General features: G+C 43.8%; 1 protein-coding gene across 1 annotated transcript in view; it reads left to right on the top strand.

Annotated features, from left to right (window-relative positions):
• The window catches only part of PPP1R21 (protein phosphatase 1 regulatory subunit 21), a 383,731-nt gene that overhangs the window by 96,703 nt on the left and 271,734 nt on the right, over positions 1–15,294 (top strand). The window contains exons 5-7 of the mRNA XM_086927763.1: positions 1,478–1,642; positions 11,653–11,711; positions 12,729–12,823. Of these exons, the coding sequence (XP_086783889.1) occupies positions 1,478–1,642; positions 11,653–11,711; positions 12,729–12,823 (319 nt within the window). The remainder of the gene's footprint in view (positions 1–1,477; positions 1,643–11,652; positions 11,712–12,728; positions 12,824–15,294) is intronic.

Genomic DNA, 15,294 nt, shown 5'->3' with positions numbered 1-15,294 from the left:
CCAGTCTCTCTACACTTGGTGAGCATTCTTTGGTGTGAAAATTGCTAAATGAGGTGTTCTTTACAATTCCTTAAGAGCCACACCAGTGGCGGTTGTTCCTAAATAGCATTAATGGGGCGGGGTTTAAAAAAAAAAACACACTTACCGACCAGTGGATGACTGGCCGCCGCCTCTCCTCAGTCCTCTGTGTCCTCTTCCTTCATTCTGCTTAACAGGAAACAGGAAGCACCCACACAGGCTCCCTTGACCAATCAGAATTCTGCAATGCAGCGTTGTGATTGGTCTGAGCGCTGTGGCTCAGCGCTCAGCCAGGGAATCGGAGCCTGTGACATGTTCTCCACCCAGGCTGTAATAAAGACTGGATGGAGTACATGCAAAGTGCGCATGAGTGTTTGGCTGGCCCAAGAGGGCCGACCAAACATTCATGCCCAATTAGAGTGGGTAAACCACTCCCCTTCTTGCCCTGCTCTGTGAGCAGAGCAGCCGCCCCACCCACAAAGCTGCTGCACCATGGAAAAATAAAATGATAATAACATTGCATTTTTATCATTTTAATTTTCCCATTTTTTGCAGTGCTGAAGGCAGGGGGCGACGCTCCTCCTCCGCATTAGGGGAGGAGCCGCTCCTGAGCAGCACTATTTTTAGGTCTAGCTTGATAACACAACTGTCAGTGTATCTATTGTTACCAATTCTTTAAAATGTACCTACATTGGTTTTGGTTTCACTCAGAGGAGTATTCTCTCTCACTTCATGCTATTGACTGTTCTGTTATTTTTCCGGCTCCAATGGAGTACTTGCATTGCAGTACATGTGAGACCATTGTACATCTCAAAAGTACACCAAACCATCACACATTACCTTCTTTATCTCATAGATACATTTTACACTGAAAATAATCATTACTGTGTTATTTTTTTTTCACTGCAGCTGGCTCTTTATGTTTTAGTTTGGTCCCAAAATACAAGCCAGACACATTAGGTTTGCCATCCTTGTGTCTTTGGGAAACCAATGCTAATCTTTGAATTTTGCAAACCCTGCCAGTGAAAATCTGCCCTAGAAACAATTCTCAGTTTTGCGACTATGTTTGATTTCTTGCAGAAAGTGATGTTTGTGCCTTAGATCTATAATGTTTGCACCGGAGGGCTTTACCGTTTACTGTTTTTAGGAGGAATAAAGTAGCACTGGATCAGTTTCTATTCCTACTTTTCTGAGGATACACATAAATAGAAAAAATGTTGGGCCAGCAGCTCAGCAGCAAATTTTTTATAAAATCAAATGGAGCAGTATTGGCGGTAGCTGAAGTTTAGTGGGGCCTCGTGATCTGTAAATTACGCATAAAATTGGGCTGAGGTGGAGGAGTTGGGGGCACAGGTGGGATGTTTATTTCTCAACAGAGTAAGCAGCATTCACAAGCATCGTTGATGGTCATACATTAGTATATGTGCAGCAAAAAGTAATGTCTCATTTCTGTATTTAGTTCTTTGAGGTAGATGAAAAACACAAACAAATTGAAGAGGCACTTCAAACTAAATTAGAGGCTTTGGAGAGGGAGGCAGCGCAACATCAAGCTGTACTAAGTGGACTGACTCAGAAGTACATGGAAAACATTGAGAAGCTGCAAAATGAGAAAGCAAAACTGGAAGTAAGTTTGATCATTCATATCATTCAAATTGTGGATATTCTGTATTTTTTAACACAGTTCCTATGTTTCTTGATTTATGATGAAACTAAGGATACTATGAAACAATGAGAGGCACAAATAGGTAGTGTGCCGCTGTGTTATGATACAAAATGATTGCAGTCCCCCACCCTTACCAAATAAAACACCGTAGACACTGAATTTGCCCTGTGTTAAAAAAAAAAAGAAACATTTGTTGGCATACCTGATTAAGGCACATCTCCTGTTACTGTTCTGTCCTGTTTTAGGCCTAATTTCTTTTTTATTGCATTATTTCTTCTTTCCCTAAGACTTGACCCTATTTTCATCCCTGCCTAATTTCTTCTTCAAAACCACTTGTTTGACATTTATACAGCCCTCCTTTGTCTCTCAGCCTCTCATCATTTTTCTAAAGCCTGCATCCTCAGAGGTGATACTACCAGCACCATTCAGTCTGGGTACAACAGTGCATTTAATTTCGGTGAGCCAGCTGCAGGAGCAATTCCTTTTTCTTGTTACCTCCCTTCATGAATTCCCAACAATGGTTGCCTACTGCTTTAATGATCTCATAATATTCTCCACCCTTGGCCCTTATACGCATCCCATAATCCCTCAGATCTCCTGACAGAAGTTACCTGTAACTTCCCTTAATGTCTTCATGAACTCTCAGATGCAACCCACATCGTGCCACATTGTAGACGCTCCTCAATACTGTTGTCCGGGTGTAGAGCAACAAAGACCAGGGTGATCAGATTTTCAATATCAAAAATCCTAGACATTCCACAGATAGAGACATAGGACTATATGTTGGTAGTGGCCATGGGTGTACAGGGGCCACAGTGAGAGTCCCCAGTCTGGTTTTTATTTGCATTCCAGGTTTTATAGTGCTGATTTATAATGAAAATAAAACAAAATACGTATTTGTAAAATACCACACCTGGATTGAAAATACTAGTTATACCTGACCGCGAAGAATTTGAGATCTTCTGAATAATGCTCTGATTACTTACCGGTAATTGTCATTATGCCGATTCCTTCTGGCTCATCTATGTACTTAATTAATTAATGTGTCCATTCTCTAAATGCTGCTCGCTACCTCAAGCTGTTCTCTATTTCTATTATCAATATAGTAATCTACTCATAAAACCAATTGCTCCTTGCAGTGCTTCCTGTATCTTTCTAAGCCCCTAGTTAGGCGCTGATGAAGGAAACAGGGGAGAAGGAAGAGTTTTATGTACTGAGACAAGTAAGGAGGAATCAAAGCAATGAAGATTGCCGGCAAGCAATCTGAAAAATACCTCCTTCCACTTCGTCTTCCCAGTCATTACTTAATGAGATATGCCCAAGCAAAGAGATACCTTCATCAGCCAAGAGGAAAAAGAACACACCAAAAACAACTCTGTAGAGTTGGCAAGAATTTTATTTCTCATTCAACACTTCCAAAGCCTTTGCACATTACATACTTTCAGCCCTTATTAGTTATCTGAAAAAAAGGATTAACAGAAACAGAGGCTAAGGAAAGGTACCTAAACTGACATTTATCCAAAAATAACATTTGATGCAAAAGCTAGCTCAGAGTCCTGAGCTACCTGCAATCTATAATACAATATAAAAATAGAGGATGAAGCCCACGTAGCAGCCCTACAGATGTCTTTCATAGATTCTTCCCCCCATTCAGCCCAATAAGCTGCCATCCCTCATATGGAATGTGCTCTAATTGTCCCAGGAATCCTACTCCCGTAATGTTTATAAGATGAGGGTATTGCTGTTCTAATCTTGTCATTGTGGAAGAAGATGCCTTATCACCCTTCTTGGCTGGGCCGAAGTTAATAAACAGAGCATTTTAGACTCTGTACTCCGTCCACCTTTGAAGGTAGATTGTGAGATCTCCAACCACATCAAAAGATGGATTAAAGATCTCTTCTGGTCTCCCCTCGAGGCAAGGAGGGAAGAACAATTTTGTGATTCCTATGAAGATCAGTATTAACCTTAGAAGAAATTTGGGATTCAAGGATAGAATAACGCTGTCTTGAAAAATCCTAAGGTATGACTCATGGCACATCAGAGCCCCTAGCTCACCCTGCCATCAGGCTGAGGTGATGGCAACTAAGTAAATGCACTTCAGAGTAATGAATTTCTCAGTTGCTGACTCTAGGTTTGAATAGTGCCTTCTGCAAAATATAGATTACCAAGAAAAGATCCCAAGTGGGAAAGGGGTTGAGAACTCTTGGTTTTATGAGATCAAACCTCTTAAAAGTTTTTATGCTAGAAGTTCTGTAGAGGATAATTTGTTCCACAGGGACCAATGATGACTGTAAGCCCTCTTTGTGAATTCCTTCTTGGAACCCTGCAATCATCTAGATCTGGAAAGAGAGACCCCTGCTTAATAACTACTCCCCCTCAACCTCCAGACCGACAGATTTAGGTGGGCCAATGAGTGTACCGGTATAAGGGCCTGCAATATGGAAGAAGGAGGCAATGGTAGTATCACTCCTGCTTTGCTGCTAAAAGTCTCTGGAGCAGATACCATTGCCTCGTTGTCCAGAAGGGATGGACCAATGTCCTCTCTGCAGACCCTCTCTGGAGTCTTGCTGGGACTCTTAAGTATTAGTGGAAGGTGGAGAAAAGTATAGAGGAGCTCATCTATTCCTGTAGCTCTGGAAACCTGGAACCTCAACATAAATTGGGGATGTTCAGAATTCTGAAAGTTGGCAAACATGAAACGAGTCCACTATGGGAACTCCCCAACCTCTGCACATCTCTTGAATGATTGCAAGGGCTTGGACCAAGTCTTGTGACCTTGTCCAAGCCCTGCTTAGCCTGTCCGCTTGAGGTTTGCGGAACCCCCTGATGTAAGTTACCATGAGCCTCGTCAGCTTCTGTTTGACCCAAGGACAATTTTGATGAACAATCGGATTCAGGGAAATGGAACTTGTTGCAATTAATGGTTTCGTTAGGACATTACTATCATATCGTTTGTACGTATTACAAGAGGTTTTCTCATTATTGGACTTGACGCTGGTCACTTCAGGCACTGTTGCTTTCCCTGCTGAAGAATCCATCGGCTGACACAAAGGTTCTAAGCAACTTTAGATCAATTTCACTCCTTCCTATGGTTGCTAAACTACTGGAGAAAAATGTCAACAGACAGATATCACACTTTCTTGAGTTCAGTCTTCTTCTGCATGATTCCCAATCAGAATTTCGTGCTGGTTACAGTACCAAGTAGGCTCTGCTCGAAGTTTCTGATTTCATAAAAGAAAATCTGGATCTGAATTCACCTGATATGTTAATTTACGTGACGTCTCTTCGACATTTTACACAGTCTCCCATGTTATTCTGCTTGACAGACTTGAAAGGATCGGAATCCGAGACCAAGCCCTGTTATGGTTGAAATCTTTTATCGGTGATAGCTCACAGGCAGTCTTTCTTTCACCTTATAGCTCTTCTTCCAAACCTTTGGAGTGTGGAGTGCCTCAGGGCTCGACACTTAGCTCCACCCTTTTAATGTATTTCTGGAGCCACTGGCAAAATCAGTGGAGTCTTGGGGTGTACCGGTTGTATCCTTTGCAGAGGACACTCAACTCCATTGGGCTTTTCATGAAAACGCGTCCATAACCCTGTGTTCCTTCAAGCTTTGAATAAAGGCAGTAGTTGACTAGCTGAATGCAGGGTGTTTAAAGCTTAACTCGGATAAAACAGAGATTCTTTTCTTCGGTGCCAAATCCTCTTGTGGATCTAATCTGGTGGCTATCGGAAATGGGTGCCCCCCCCCCCCCCCCCCTCCCTGTGCCCATGGTAAGAAAGCTCAGATTCAAATTCGTTTCAAACCTTACTTTCGAACCCCAAATCAAGGCATTATCCACCACCTATTTTGCCACTTTCAGGTCCCTAAGAAGGATGCCTCATCTTATTCCCGATGATTTGCGTAAAACGATAGTCTATGCCTTGGTTAGGCCAATGTTGGATTATGCCAACAGCTTGTACCAGGGGTTGCCTGCTCTTTTAATTCAGCATCTTCAAATCCTTCAGAACGCTGATGATCGTTTAATTCTGCCCAGATGGTGGTGTCTGGCCATTTAAACACCTTCATTAGCTCCCTATCTGTAAGAGGATCCCATTTTAGGTACTCATCTTTGCTTTCAGAACCTATACTCACAAAGGTCCTCTCTATGTTAGGTGCCGTTTTAAGCCCTACTTCCGGGTGGAATCGTTGAGATCTAACAACCTCAAACTGTTCTAAATCCTGCAGATTTACAAGGCCAGAAGAGGAGGCAGATCATCTGTTTTCCCAGCCTCTAAGTTGAGGAATGCTCTTCCTCTTGGATTACCAAGCAGCAATTTGAAGCTGTTTTCAGAAAGAGCTGTAAAGCCTTGCTTTTTGACTCCTGCCTAGAGATCATCTAGCCTCTCTGTTTATAAGTTTTCTTGGTTGTGGCCTTTCCTGCCAGTACGGGACACCTCCTTGGAGGTAGGTGTGCGCGCTATAAATGCCTTGTCTTGTATTAGCTGCAAAGAAAGCTGTACCGCCATTAGCTCCCGCCAGTTGGAGAATCTCCCTTGTTCTAACTCATCTCAGAGACCCTGTGCTGTCTGGTCTACTGGAACTACACCCCATTCCCTGCTGCTGGTATCCGTTGTACGAAGTAATGCTTTGGGGTTAGCAAAGAGAGTACGGTCCCTTATCCAATGTTGAGTGAGTTAACCATCAAGAAGGATCTCTTGAGTTACAGAAGTAATTGAAAATTAAATAATTGTAGTTCTCCTTGAGAGGGGACCAGTGACTGAGAATAGTAAGCACTACTAGTCCCAAATGTATTTGTGCCCATGGGACGATGCTCAGAGTTGCTGCCCTTAAACAAAAAGAAGAATTTTCTCTAGACTAACATTTGTTGAGGAATATTAATCCAAATTATCACATTCCCATGGATCTGAACCCAATCTCTTGCTGATGCTTCTAATTTCATCAATATATTCTGTAGGAGGCATCTGAGCTTGGTCTTCCTAGACTCTGGCAGCAACATTAATCCCTGTGTTGTGGTAAATGCTGCCCTTATATATTCTAACCTCCGAGATGGGTTGAAGTGTGACTTCTGCCAATTCACCAGACACCCAAACCTCTTCAGGGTCTGTACCATTGTTGCTGTACCAATCAAAGATCGACTGTACGAAGGAGGATGGATTAGGAAATTCTCAAGGGAAGGATGGGTCGCAACCCCCTGGGCATGAAGAAGGCCCAAAAAGGAGCAAGAATCTTTGTGAAAACCATGGGCAAGGTCTTTAACCCAAAGGGGATTGCCTGTGTTGATTCTCAACAGTGAATTTCAGGAATCTCTGTTGTTTTTGTGCTATCAGTATATTCAGATATGCATCTTGCACTGGAGATGAGAGGGATGATGACTTGTTCCCGAGTGTTTATTTTGAAATGAGTAGTAGGGATATACCCGTTTAGGAACCTCAGGGCTATGGACCTTCTGTGATCACCTAAGGTCTTCTGCACTGGGAACACTCTGGAATAGCATCTAAGACCCCCCTCTTACAGGTGCATCGAGAGGCTAGCCTCCTTCTCCAGTAGGATGGAAGTACTGTCCCTCAGAGCCTTCTCTCTGCCTCTATCTCGGGACATGAAGTCTGAGCAAAATGTGGCACTGAAAAATCTGGAAGCATTTCTATGAAATAGCCCTCAGAGACAATCTGTTGGAACCATCTGTTCGTAATCAAGTCCTTCCATATTTGGAAGAATAGTTGTAGACAACCCTTTCCGGAGCGGTAGAAGTCCCGGCATAGTCAGGATCGTTGGTTCGAGTTCCTCTCCCAGCCGGCTGACAAGAGGAGGAACCCAAGAAGATCTTTTAGGCAGGAACTGACTTCTATTCTTAAAAGTTTTCAAATGCTTTTGGCTTTTAAAAGATTTGTGCAAAACTTCCTCCAGTTCTTCTCCAAAACGTTTAATGGCTGAGAAAGGCATTCTTAACAAACAAGTTTTCTGAGCAGCCTCCACCTTGCTGTTTCAAAGGTGTGTGTGCGTCTGGCCGCAACTGTACCTTCAGAAGCCATTGCTGAAGACTTTTGGTTGTCTGACATTATATCGGATCAAAACCGGGCCTGAATCTTCATTCTCCCCAGAAGTTGAGACAATCTTCACTCCTGAATGCAGTAGGATTAAGTGTGAAAGTCTTTAACTAGAGATTGAGATGCATACAATCTCCACTCTCATCACTAGATTAAGGCTAGATCATTGCGAGAGTGACCCCAGTGTCAGTTGTCTTCAGAGCATTTTCTACTTTTTTGTCCACTGGGTCTGAAAAGACGAAATCTTCAGAGAGAAGGGAAGGCTTACATTCAAAATTTGCTAGGAGGTGATCTACTATTGGTGATTAAGGTGTTTTAGTTTCTTCCGTTACCAAGGGATAACGCTTTCCCATGAATCTTGAAGCTGACATTCTGTTGGGGTCCCTCCATTCTCGCTTAAAGAGATTTTGAGTAGCCAGATCAATTATTCTTTATTAATTAGAGGGCTTTTGGACCTGCCTAAACCGTTCTCTGCTCATGCTCAGCTGATCTTCCTCCACAGGCAGCTATAGATAAGATGTTTGTGACCATCGCTTAAGATCCTCCTCCAAAGGGAAATCCCTCTTGGGACAGAAGAATTGTTGGAAAAACCTATCTCCTTCTCTTTATGCACAAGATGTCCAGGAGGTTCAGGAGAAAGGAGAAGATACAGAGAGGCCAGAGTTGTCTGATGATCTATGAGGGCCATGGGGAGATACTCCTTCCTGCAGTGGCAGTTACATGCGGCAGAAAAGGATCTCACAATTGCCTGTAGAAAGGAGGAGATTTAGCGCCCTGGGCTCTAGATCTGACTCCATGCAAATATCTGTCCACGGACAGAGAAGAATGCACTGTCATCTTAATGAGTTTTCTCATGCTAACAGCAAGCAGTTACACCACAAGAATCGCCAACCTACTAAAGAGATACTCTCTTGCGTTCCACGCTGGGTCCTCAAGAGGATGCCCTCTAGACTGCCTGACCTAACACAATCCAGGTCAGGCAAATACTCAAGAAACCCAGCAGTCTATAAAAAAGAGCTCAAAGAGGGCCTCTGTATGTAAGATCCTCTGGGCAGAGCAGTCTACATCAGGGAGTACGCAGGAAAAAAGAAAGAGACTCTGACTCCACTGTGGGATGATCAAGATGAGCAACTCATACACAGTTTTCTTCTTACAAAGACTAAGTCTTGATACCCTCTAAGATTTTAAGAAGGAATATAAACATGGTGCCTCAGCAACCACTATACCCAGTCCTTCTAATTTCTCTTTGATATTCTCTCTCTTATTTTGAAAATGCAATTATAATCTAGTCATGGAATCTTTTTGTAATGCAACAGACCGTATAGGAACGCATGACCATAGAAACACCAAGACTCGAACACTTAACCTTCACAATGAGAGTCTAAGACCTTACCTTACCCACTGCATCGCAAATGGCTTTTTCATCTTTAATTTAAATAACCTTAGCAAGTGGTGCCCTCTGCAACTACTTACTAACAAGACAGCGGTGAAAAGCAACCGCAATACGACCTGTCTTAATTAAAGTATGTGGTGCCAGCACGATCACCCAGTTTATGGATATGAATCCTGGGATCCCTCCGCAGCCACTTAACCGTGGCTCTGTGGTTCAGAGCCACTCAAACACAGAGAGCATTAAAAATGGCACCTACACCGGGCACATATACTAGTTAAAAAATAAACACAGTTGCAGTGCAGGCATGCCGCTTCCACCCCTAAGAGCGGCGCAACTAGCAGCCTGCTCAAGGGGAAATCAGGCTTCATAGCGCACCAAATCCAAAACGGGCAGGAATCCTTCTAGTATCACAAATAACGTATACGTTCCTACCTTATCCAGGGATGTACTGGTCCAAGGGGCCACAGCACCCTTCGAGAAAAAGAGTTGCCCGAGCAGACTTACAAACCGCTCTAAGGAAGTAACAAAGGCACCCAAAAAGAATCTGAAGTACTGTAATGAGGTAAGGGTTTTATGGGTAGACTCCTATATTAATAACAGAAATAGAGAACAGCTTGAGGATGTAGTGAATGAGCACATTCACTCATTAAGTAAGGGCTCGGGTGAGGAAGGGGAAGAGTAGATAATAAGTATTAGAACATTGGAATGTTGAGAGCTCCATTGAAGACACTGGACTGAAGCGGCCTATATAAACTGGTATATGCCAGCTGCTCTCAACATTTCAATGCCCTATTGTCCCCTGCTTTCTCTTTACCCTGTCTCTCCAAACTATGGGGCCGATTATGATGGCGGACGGACTTGCGTCCGTCCGCCACCACTGAGTGTGAGGGACCGTCCGCATGGGCAGCGGCGGTCCCTCCATGACAATTAGGATGTGACCGCCACCCTGGCGGTCACATCCTGTATTTTTTACATTGTGGCGGGTGCTGCTTGAAGCGGCACCCGCCGCAATGTAAAAAATGACAACAGTGCATTTGCATGCACAAAGCAGCAGGCACCTCGCGGTGCCTGCCGCTTCGTGCACGCAAATGGTACCCCCCATGTGCACCCTCCACCCCCCCTTCACCTAGGGGGCCCGCAACGGGCCCCCGCAGTGAAGAACCGTATGCTTTTCCACGGCGGAAAAGCCGCCCTGGAAAAGCATAGTATTTCAGACATCCTAATATGCCTGGCGGTGTCTGATAGACACCGCCAGACATGTTAGTGCTTTTCCGCCGCGGTCGGAAGGCGACTGCGGCGGAAAAGCTGCGGACATAAAAGCAGACCCTCCAGCCATCCTAATTTGGCGGTGGGTCTGTGGAGGCTCCGCAGCGGAGTTCCCGCATCCTCCGGGCCGGCGGTGGCTTCCGCCGGCCCGGAGGATGCGGGAACTCCGCAATCATAATTAGCCCCTATATATGGATTGGGCAGGGGAAAGCAAAAAACAGAGGCCCTGCAGCAGGACCCTCCGAGCCCTCACCCTTCCCTCAGCCTGCTGCTCACAGTGTCACTGGAGCCTCGGAAGCGGGTCGGAATGAATCCTGCTCAGCTCCTGGGTCACCCTGGCTCAGCTGAAAGAAGCTTAGCCGAGCCAGGAAGAACCAGGGCCTAAGTTCAGCCTGCTTTAACAGCTCTTGCTTTGAATGATCAACAGTTAATAGCTGTGGCCCTGCGCTCAGGTGAAAACAATTGAACATTCACAGCAAGAGCTGTGACACAAAGGCCTCAGAGCCACTGAGGATTGATTTCAACCACCTCGTTCCCTGATGCCTTTTGTTTTCTCAATGAGGTCATTCTGCCCTCTTGGGGCAGAAGGCTTTATAGCCCACGTCACGGGTTACATCTGCCATTAAAGACCCGCTCCTGTGGTAAAGGCCTGAACAAAGGCGAGGGCCTTTAATAAGGGAGTGGGCCTTTAATGGCCGGTATAGCCTAGCTACAACAGGCTATAAGGCTACAATACATGTTAAATGTCATTAGGAAGTGAGGCGATGGTTGGTAGGGACTTGCATGGATCCTTATTAGAATTATCTGCGTTTTGGAAACAAAAAACCTATTCCAGCCGCTTGCTACAGGCTCTGCAAAGATTTCAAAATCTCCTTTGAAAGCTTAGGTTGATAACAAATTTAAATCTAAATGCTTTAATAAATAAACTACACGCATGGTGGAGGATCATCTCAGCTGAGATTCAAAATCCACTATTTGTGGTCTATTGGCAGATCAAATAAACATTACTGTTATTGTTGTGATAGTTTTTATTGCTGTGATGGTTGTGGTTGTCATTAATCTTATTTGTGGTTATCATACTTCACAAATTTCAGAGGCCTTCCAAATAAGAAGCATCATGATAAGCATTATTGAGTTATTGTGTACAGTACTGTGTAAATGTTTTTCAGCTGGAAAGCGAGGGATTGTTAGTTATAGTTTAAATCTAGTTATAATATCTAGCTGATTATCTCCTATATTTCACATACTTTTGTGATTGTTGTAGGTAAAGTCTCAGACTCTTGAGAGAGAAGCCAAAGATTGCCGGCATCGAACAGAAGAATGGTATGTCTTGATAGTTTTAATGATTGCTATGTGAGCTGAAACTGAATAGTATAAACACAAAATGTTCATGCTGGAAGCATTCCTTTTATAAGTTATCCACTTAAAACGTAGGTGCGTAGTTCTTTCATTTGTAAGAGCGAGCATGTTGGCAAACATGAAGAATTAAAATAAGACCTGTAATGCAAAATGTAACTCAATAGCAATTTTTTTTGCAAAGGAAAGAAAATAAGGACAACGAAGAATTTGACTTTTCAGGTGTGCCAACATTACCCTTATTAATTTTCAGACAGTATTACACATCTGTAAGGTGCACATTTTGACCAGCAGAGCATTACATTTTCCTCCTTTAGGGAAATGGTGAGTTGTGGAAGAGGCATAGGATGATGGTAACAGGTTACCTCATGTAACAAGAAGAAGACAGCGGTGAAAGTTGTAATGACCAGAAAGTTATCAGCACTTTATAACCAATCTCAGTTTTATTCTTGTAACAACAGTGTGCTAAGGAGTGAAACAACCATTTGTATGCCCTTTTAAACTCGTTGCAGGGTAATAAGGCAATGTATTCTAAAAAAACTATTATATTTGACTATTTTATATAATTATAATAATCAAACCATGATGAAAAAAGTGACATAAAAATAATGTCACTGAACTGTGGTGAAAAAACCTCAGTCTACAAACTGTGCTTTTCCAATATCCTTAACATTAGTCTCTAGTAATCTTTTCCCACCGTTTTTCCAGAACAAGAGGGAAATGTATTTTCCAAAGGGTAAGCTGTGTCGCAAATAATTAGGGTTTAGGTATTTGGTGAGTGAAAATAGGGCGACATGAACAGAAAAAATATGCCCCTTCCTTAAAAATCATGACTTTCTGTTTCTTTTAGCCATAACATGAATAGGACTGATTTTTTGTAAGCCTGTCAAATTACTCAGAGATAGATTATATTCTTTAAGGATAGTACATGATGCATTTATTAATGGTGTTGTGATGTTTTGCATGATTATTTTATTTGTTTAGTCAGCAGCAGTTAAAGACACTCCATGTAGATTTGAACAGCAGATTGAATGAATCCTTAACTATCATCACTGAAAAAGTACCCTTCAATGATACAAGTAAGTTTAGTATTTAAAACATTTTTTTTTTAGATTTGTTAGAATTAAGGCATGCATGCAGAGCACTGTCTCCTTAAATTGTACACGAGTTAGTCTGAAATATGTTAACTGTTGCGAGTTAGTTTATAGGTGAGTATGATTATGTACTTCCACATTTGTGCTGTCGTTTTCTATGTTTAACTTTGCTAATGCATATTCCTCAAACAGAGATCTGGATATGTTACATTTGCTCACTATTGACAAGGGTGACACTATGAAGAAAACCTTCTTGCCTAGACTGATCTAAAAATGTATGCACATTTCCTTTCCTGTTTCCTAGTGACTGCCATTGTAGGCTACATGAAATGGTGCAAACAAATGTTAAAACACAACATGGCACACAACCTGTGTGCCATGGCCACAGACACTGCATGCAATAGATGTATGCCACCCCTACAGCAGGCCTTATATCCCTAAGGCAGGGTGCTTATATTACATGTGAGGACATATCTGCATGTGCAGATATGCCCCTGTCATGTATTGGTCAAATACTAGATAGTGCCAGTGAGCAGGGAGCCATCTTAAGTATATGTACTGGGCACTGGTCATTACGGGTTTCCCAGCTACATGAGAGCTTCACTGAAGCCTACGTACGGTGTTTGGTATCAAGCACTGTATCTTAATAAATCCATACTGATACCAGCAGTGGGTTTAAAAAGATATGGACCCAGAGGGCATCTAAGAGGTACCCCCTGAACCTACAAGCCTCTTAGTGTGCTGACTGACTGGTATTGTCCAGACTGCCACCATAGACGAGTGTCTGTCCCCTTGGAGGTGAGAGCCCGTGCTCTCAGAGGTCAGAAACAATGCCTGCACTGGCAGGAGGTGTTTACACCTTGTGAATCTGCATACCAAGGCCAGAGGCTTCAAAGCCTCTGTTGCCTTTGATAGGTGACGTGGCTTACCCCAGACCCGGGCGATGCCACGCCTACCCTGAGGCCCATCATGCACCAGGCGAGGTGGGAAATTAGATATGCCAGCAGGCGTGTTGCACCACTGGGCGTGTCACATCCCTTATGTGGGCAGCCTGAATGTGCTTCATGAAAGAAGAGTTCCACCATTTTGATTTTGGTGGAAATAGGAACTGTGGGAGGGTTATGCCCACTACAGGAAGTGGTCATATAGGGGGGTGCAGTGACCCCAAGGATAAGTAGCCTATTGGCTACTACCATTCATTCTTGTTAATACCCCTAAATTAAGTATTTAGGTGGCCTCCTGACACTAGGAACTCCAATCCCCTTGACAAAAGATGAAAGACCGAAAAGAGCCGAAAAAGCGAGGCCTCTGGACTACCTACAGACTTCCGCACCAAACCCTGCCTGCCTGCGCCTGTCTCGACAATCACCACAACCCAAATTATTTTCTGCTGTGCCTCCTCCAAAAGCCTTGGAGGGCCACAAGCACTTTGCCAAAGCATAAGCGTCGCTCTTGAAATGGAGGAGCCACTTCCCTGCAACCTACAGACACCAACAGCAACAACCAGTTCACTGAACTGCTGACCACCGGGTCCACTCACACAGCATCCACCCAGGAGGAGGTCCCCGATCTACCAGAGATCAGATCTACCTCCCTACCAAGTTTGGTGATGCCAGGACCCGCAGGAGCCGCCCAGCACCAATACCTGGGAGACCCGACCCCTTGCAGAAACCAAAGCTTGTTTGAAGTCTAATCCGGGCTTAAGCACCACAAAGCCAGACCAGCCGATGAAGGATGTCATCATCGCAGAGTCCAGCACAGAGAGTGGCACAGATGTCCTGTTTTGTCCCCCTCTGCAGGTGTTACCTACAGCGCCTTTGATCCAAGGGCATAGCTGATCAAAACCTAGCTGGTATTTACATCTGCCTGTGACATAGGCTGACCCTTTGAAGCATGTACAGCTGGTCGTCACATCCCCCCAGGCCATCCTGTCTGGAGGAGGTCACATATCCTCCCAGCAAAGGCCCTTTTATTCTCTTTCCTGAGAGCAATTCATCCTTCCCAGCAAGCTGCCCGGTTACAGTTGTGGATTATCTCTGAAAGGGCCTCTGGAGGCCCTTTTATTCCAGTAATTTGAAATCTGGCTTTACCACCAGATTGGATTTGAAATGGCTAATTTGAGTACTTGAATCATGGGTCTTCTATTCCCAAACATTATAAAATGGTAGAATGTAACCCAGGGGATTTGTATGGGAGAGCCAGCCTTTCCACAGTGAAAAACCACTTTGCAGATTTTTCACTGCCAGGATATGTAAAACTTGAGAAACATGTTCAACTTTGTAAATACCATGCACTCTGCCCTATGGGTACCTAGAGCCTACCTGAGGCGTGACTTATTGGGATGGAGAGGTTTAGGCCCGGCAAAGGGTTTATTTTGCCAGGTCAATTTGGCAGTTTTAAAGCCACGCAGCTAGGTTTGCAGGTGCAGGCCTCGAGCTTGTTTTTATCTTTCACTT

The sequence above is a fragment of the Lissotriton vulgaris genome, chromosome 6, assembly GCF_964263255.1.
Source record: "Lissotriton vulgaris chromosome 6, aLisVul1.2, whole genome shotgun sequence".
NCBI classification, from domain to species: Eukaryota; Metazoa; Chordata; class Amphibia; order Caudata; family Salamandridae; genus Lissotriton; species Lissotriton vulgaris.
This window is presented reverse-complemented; position numbering and strand designations above follow the sequence as displayed.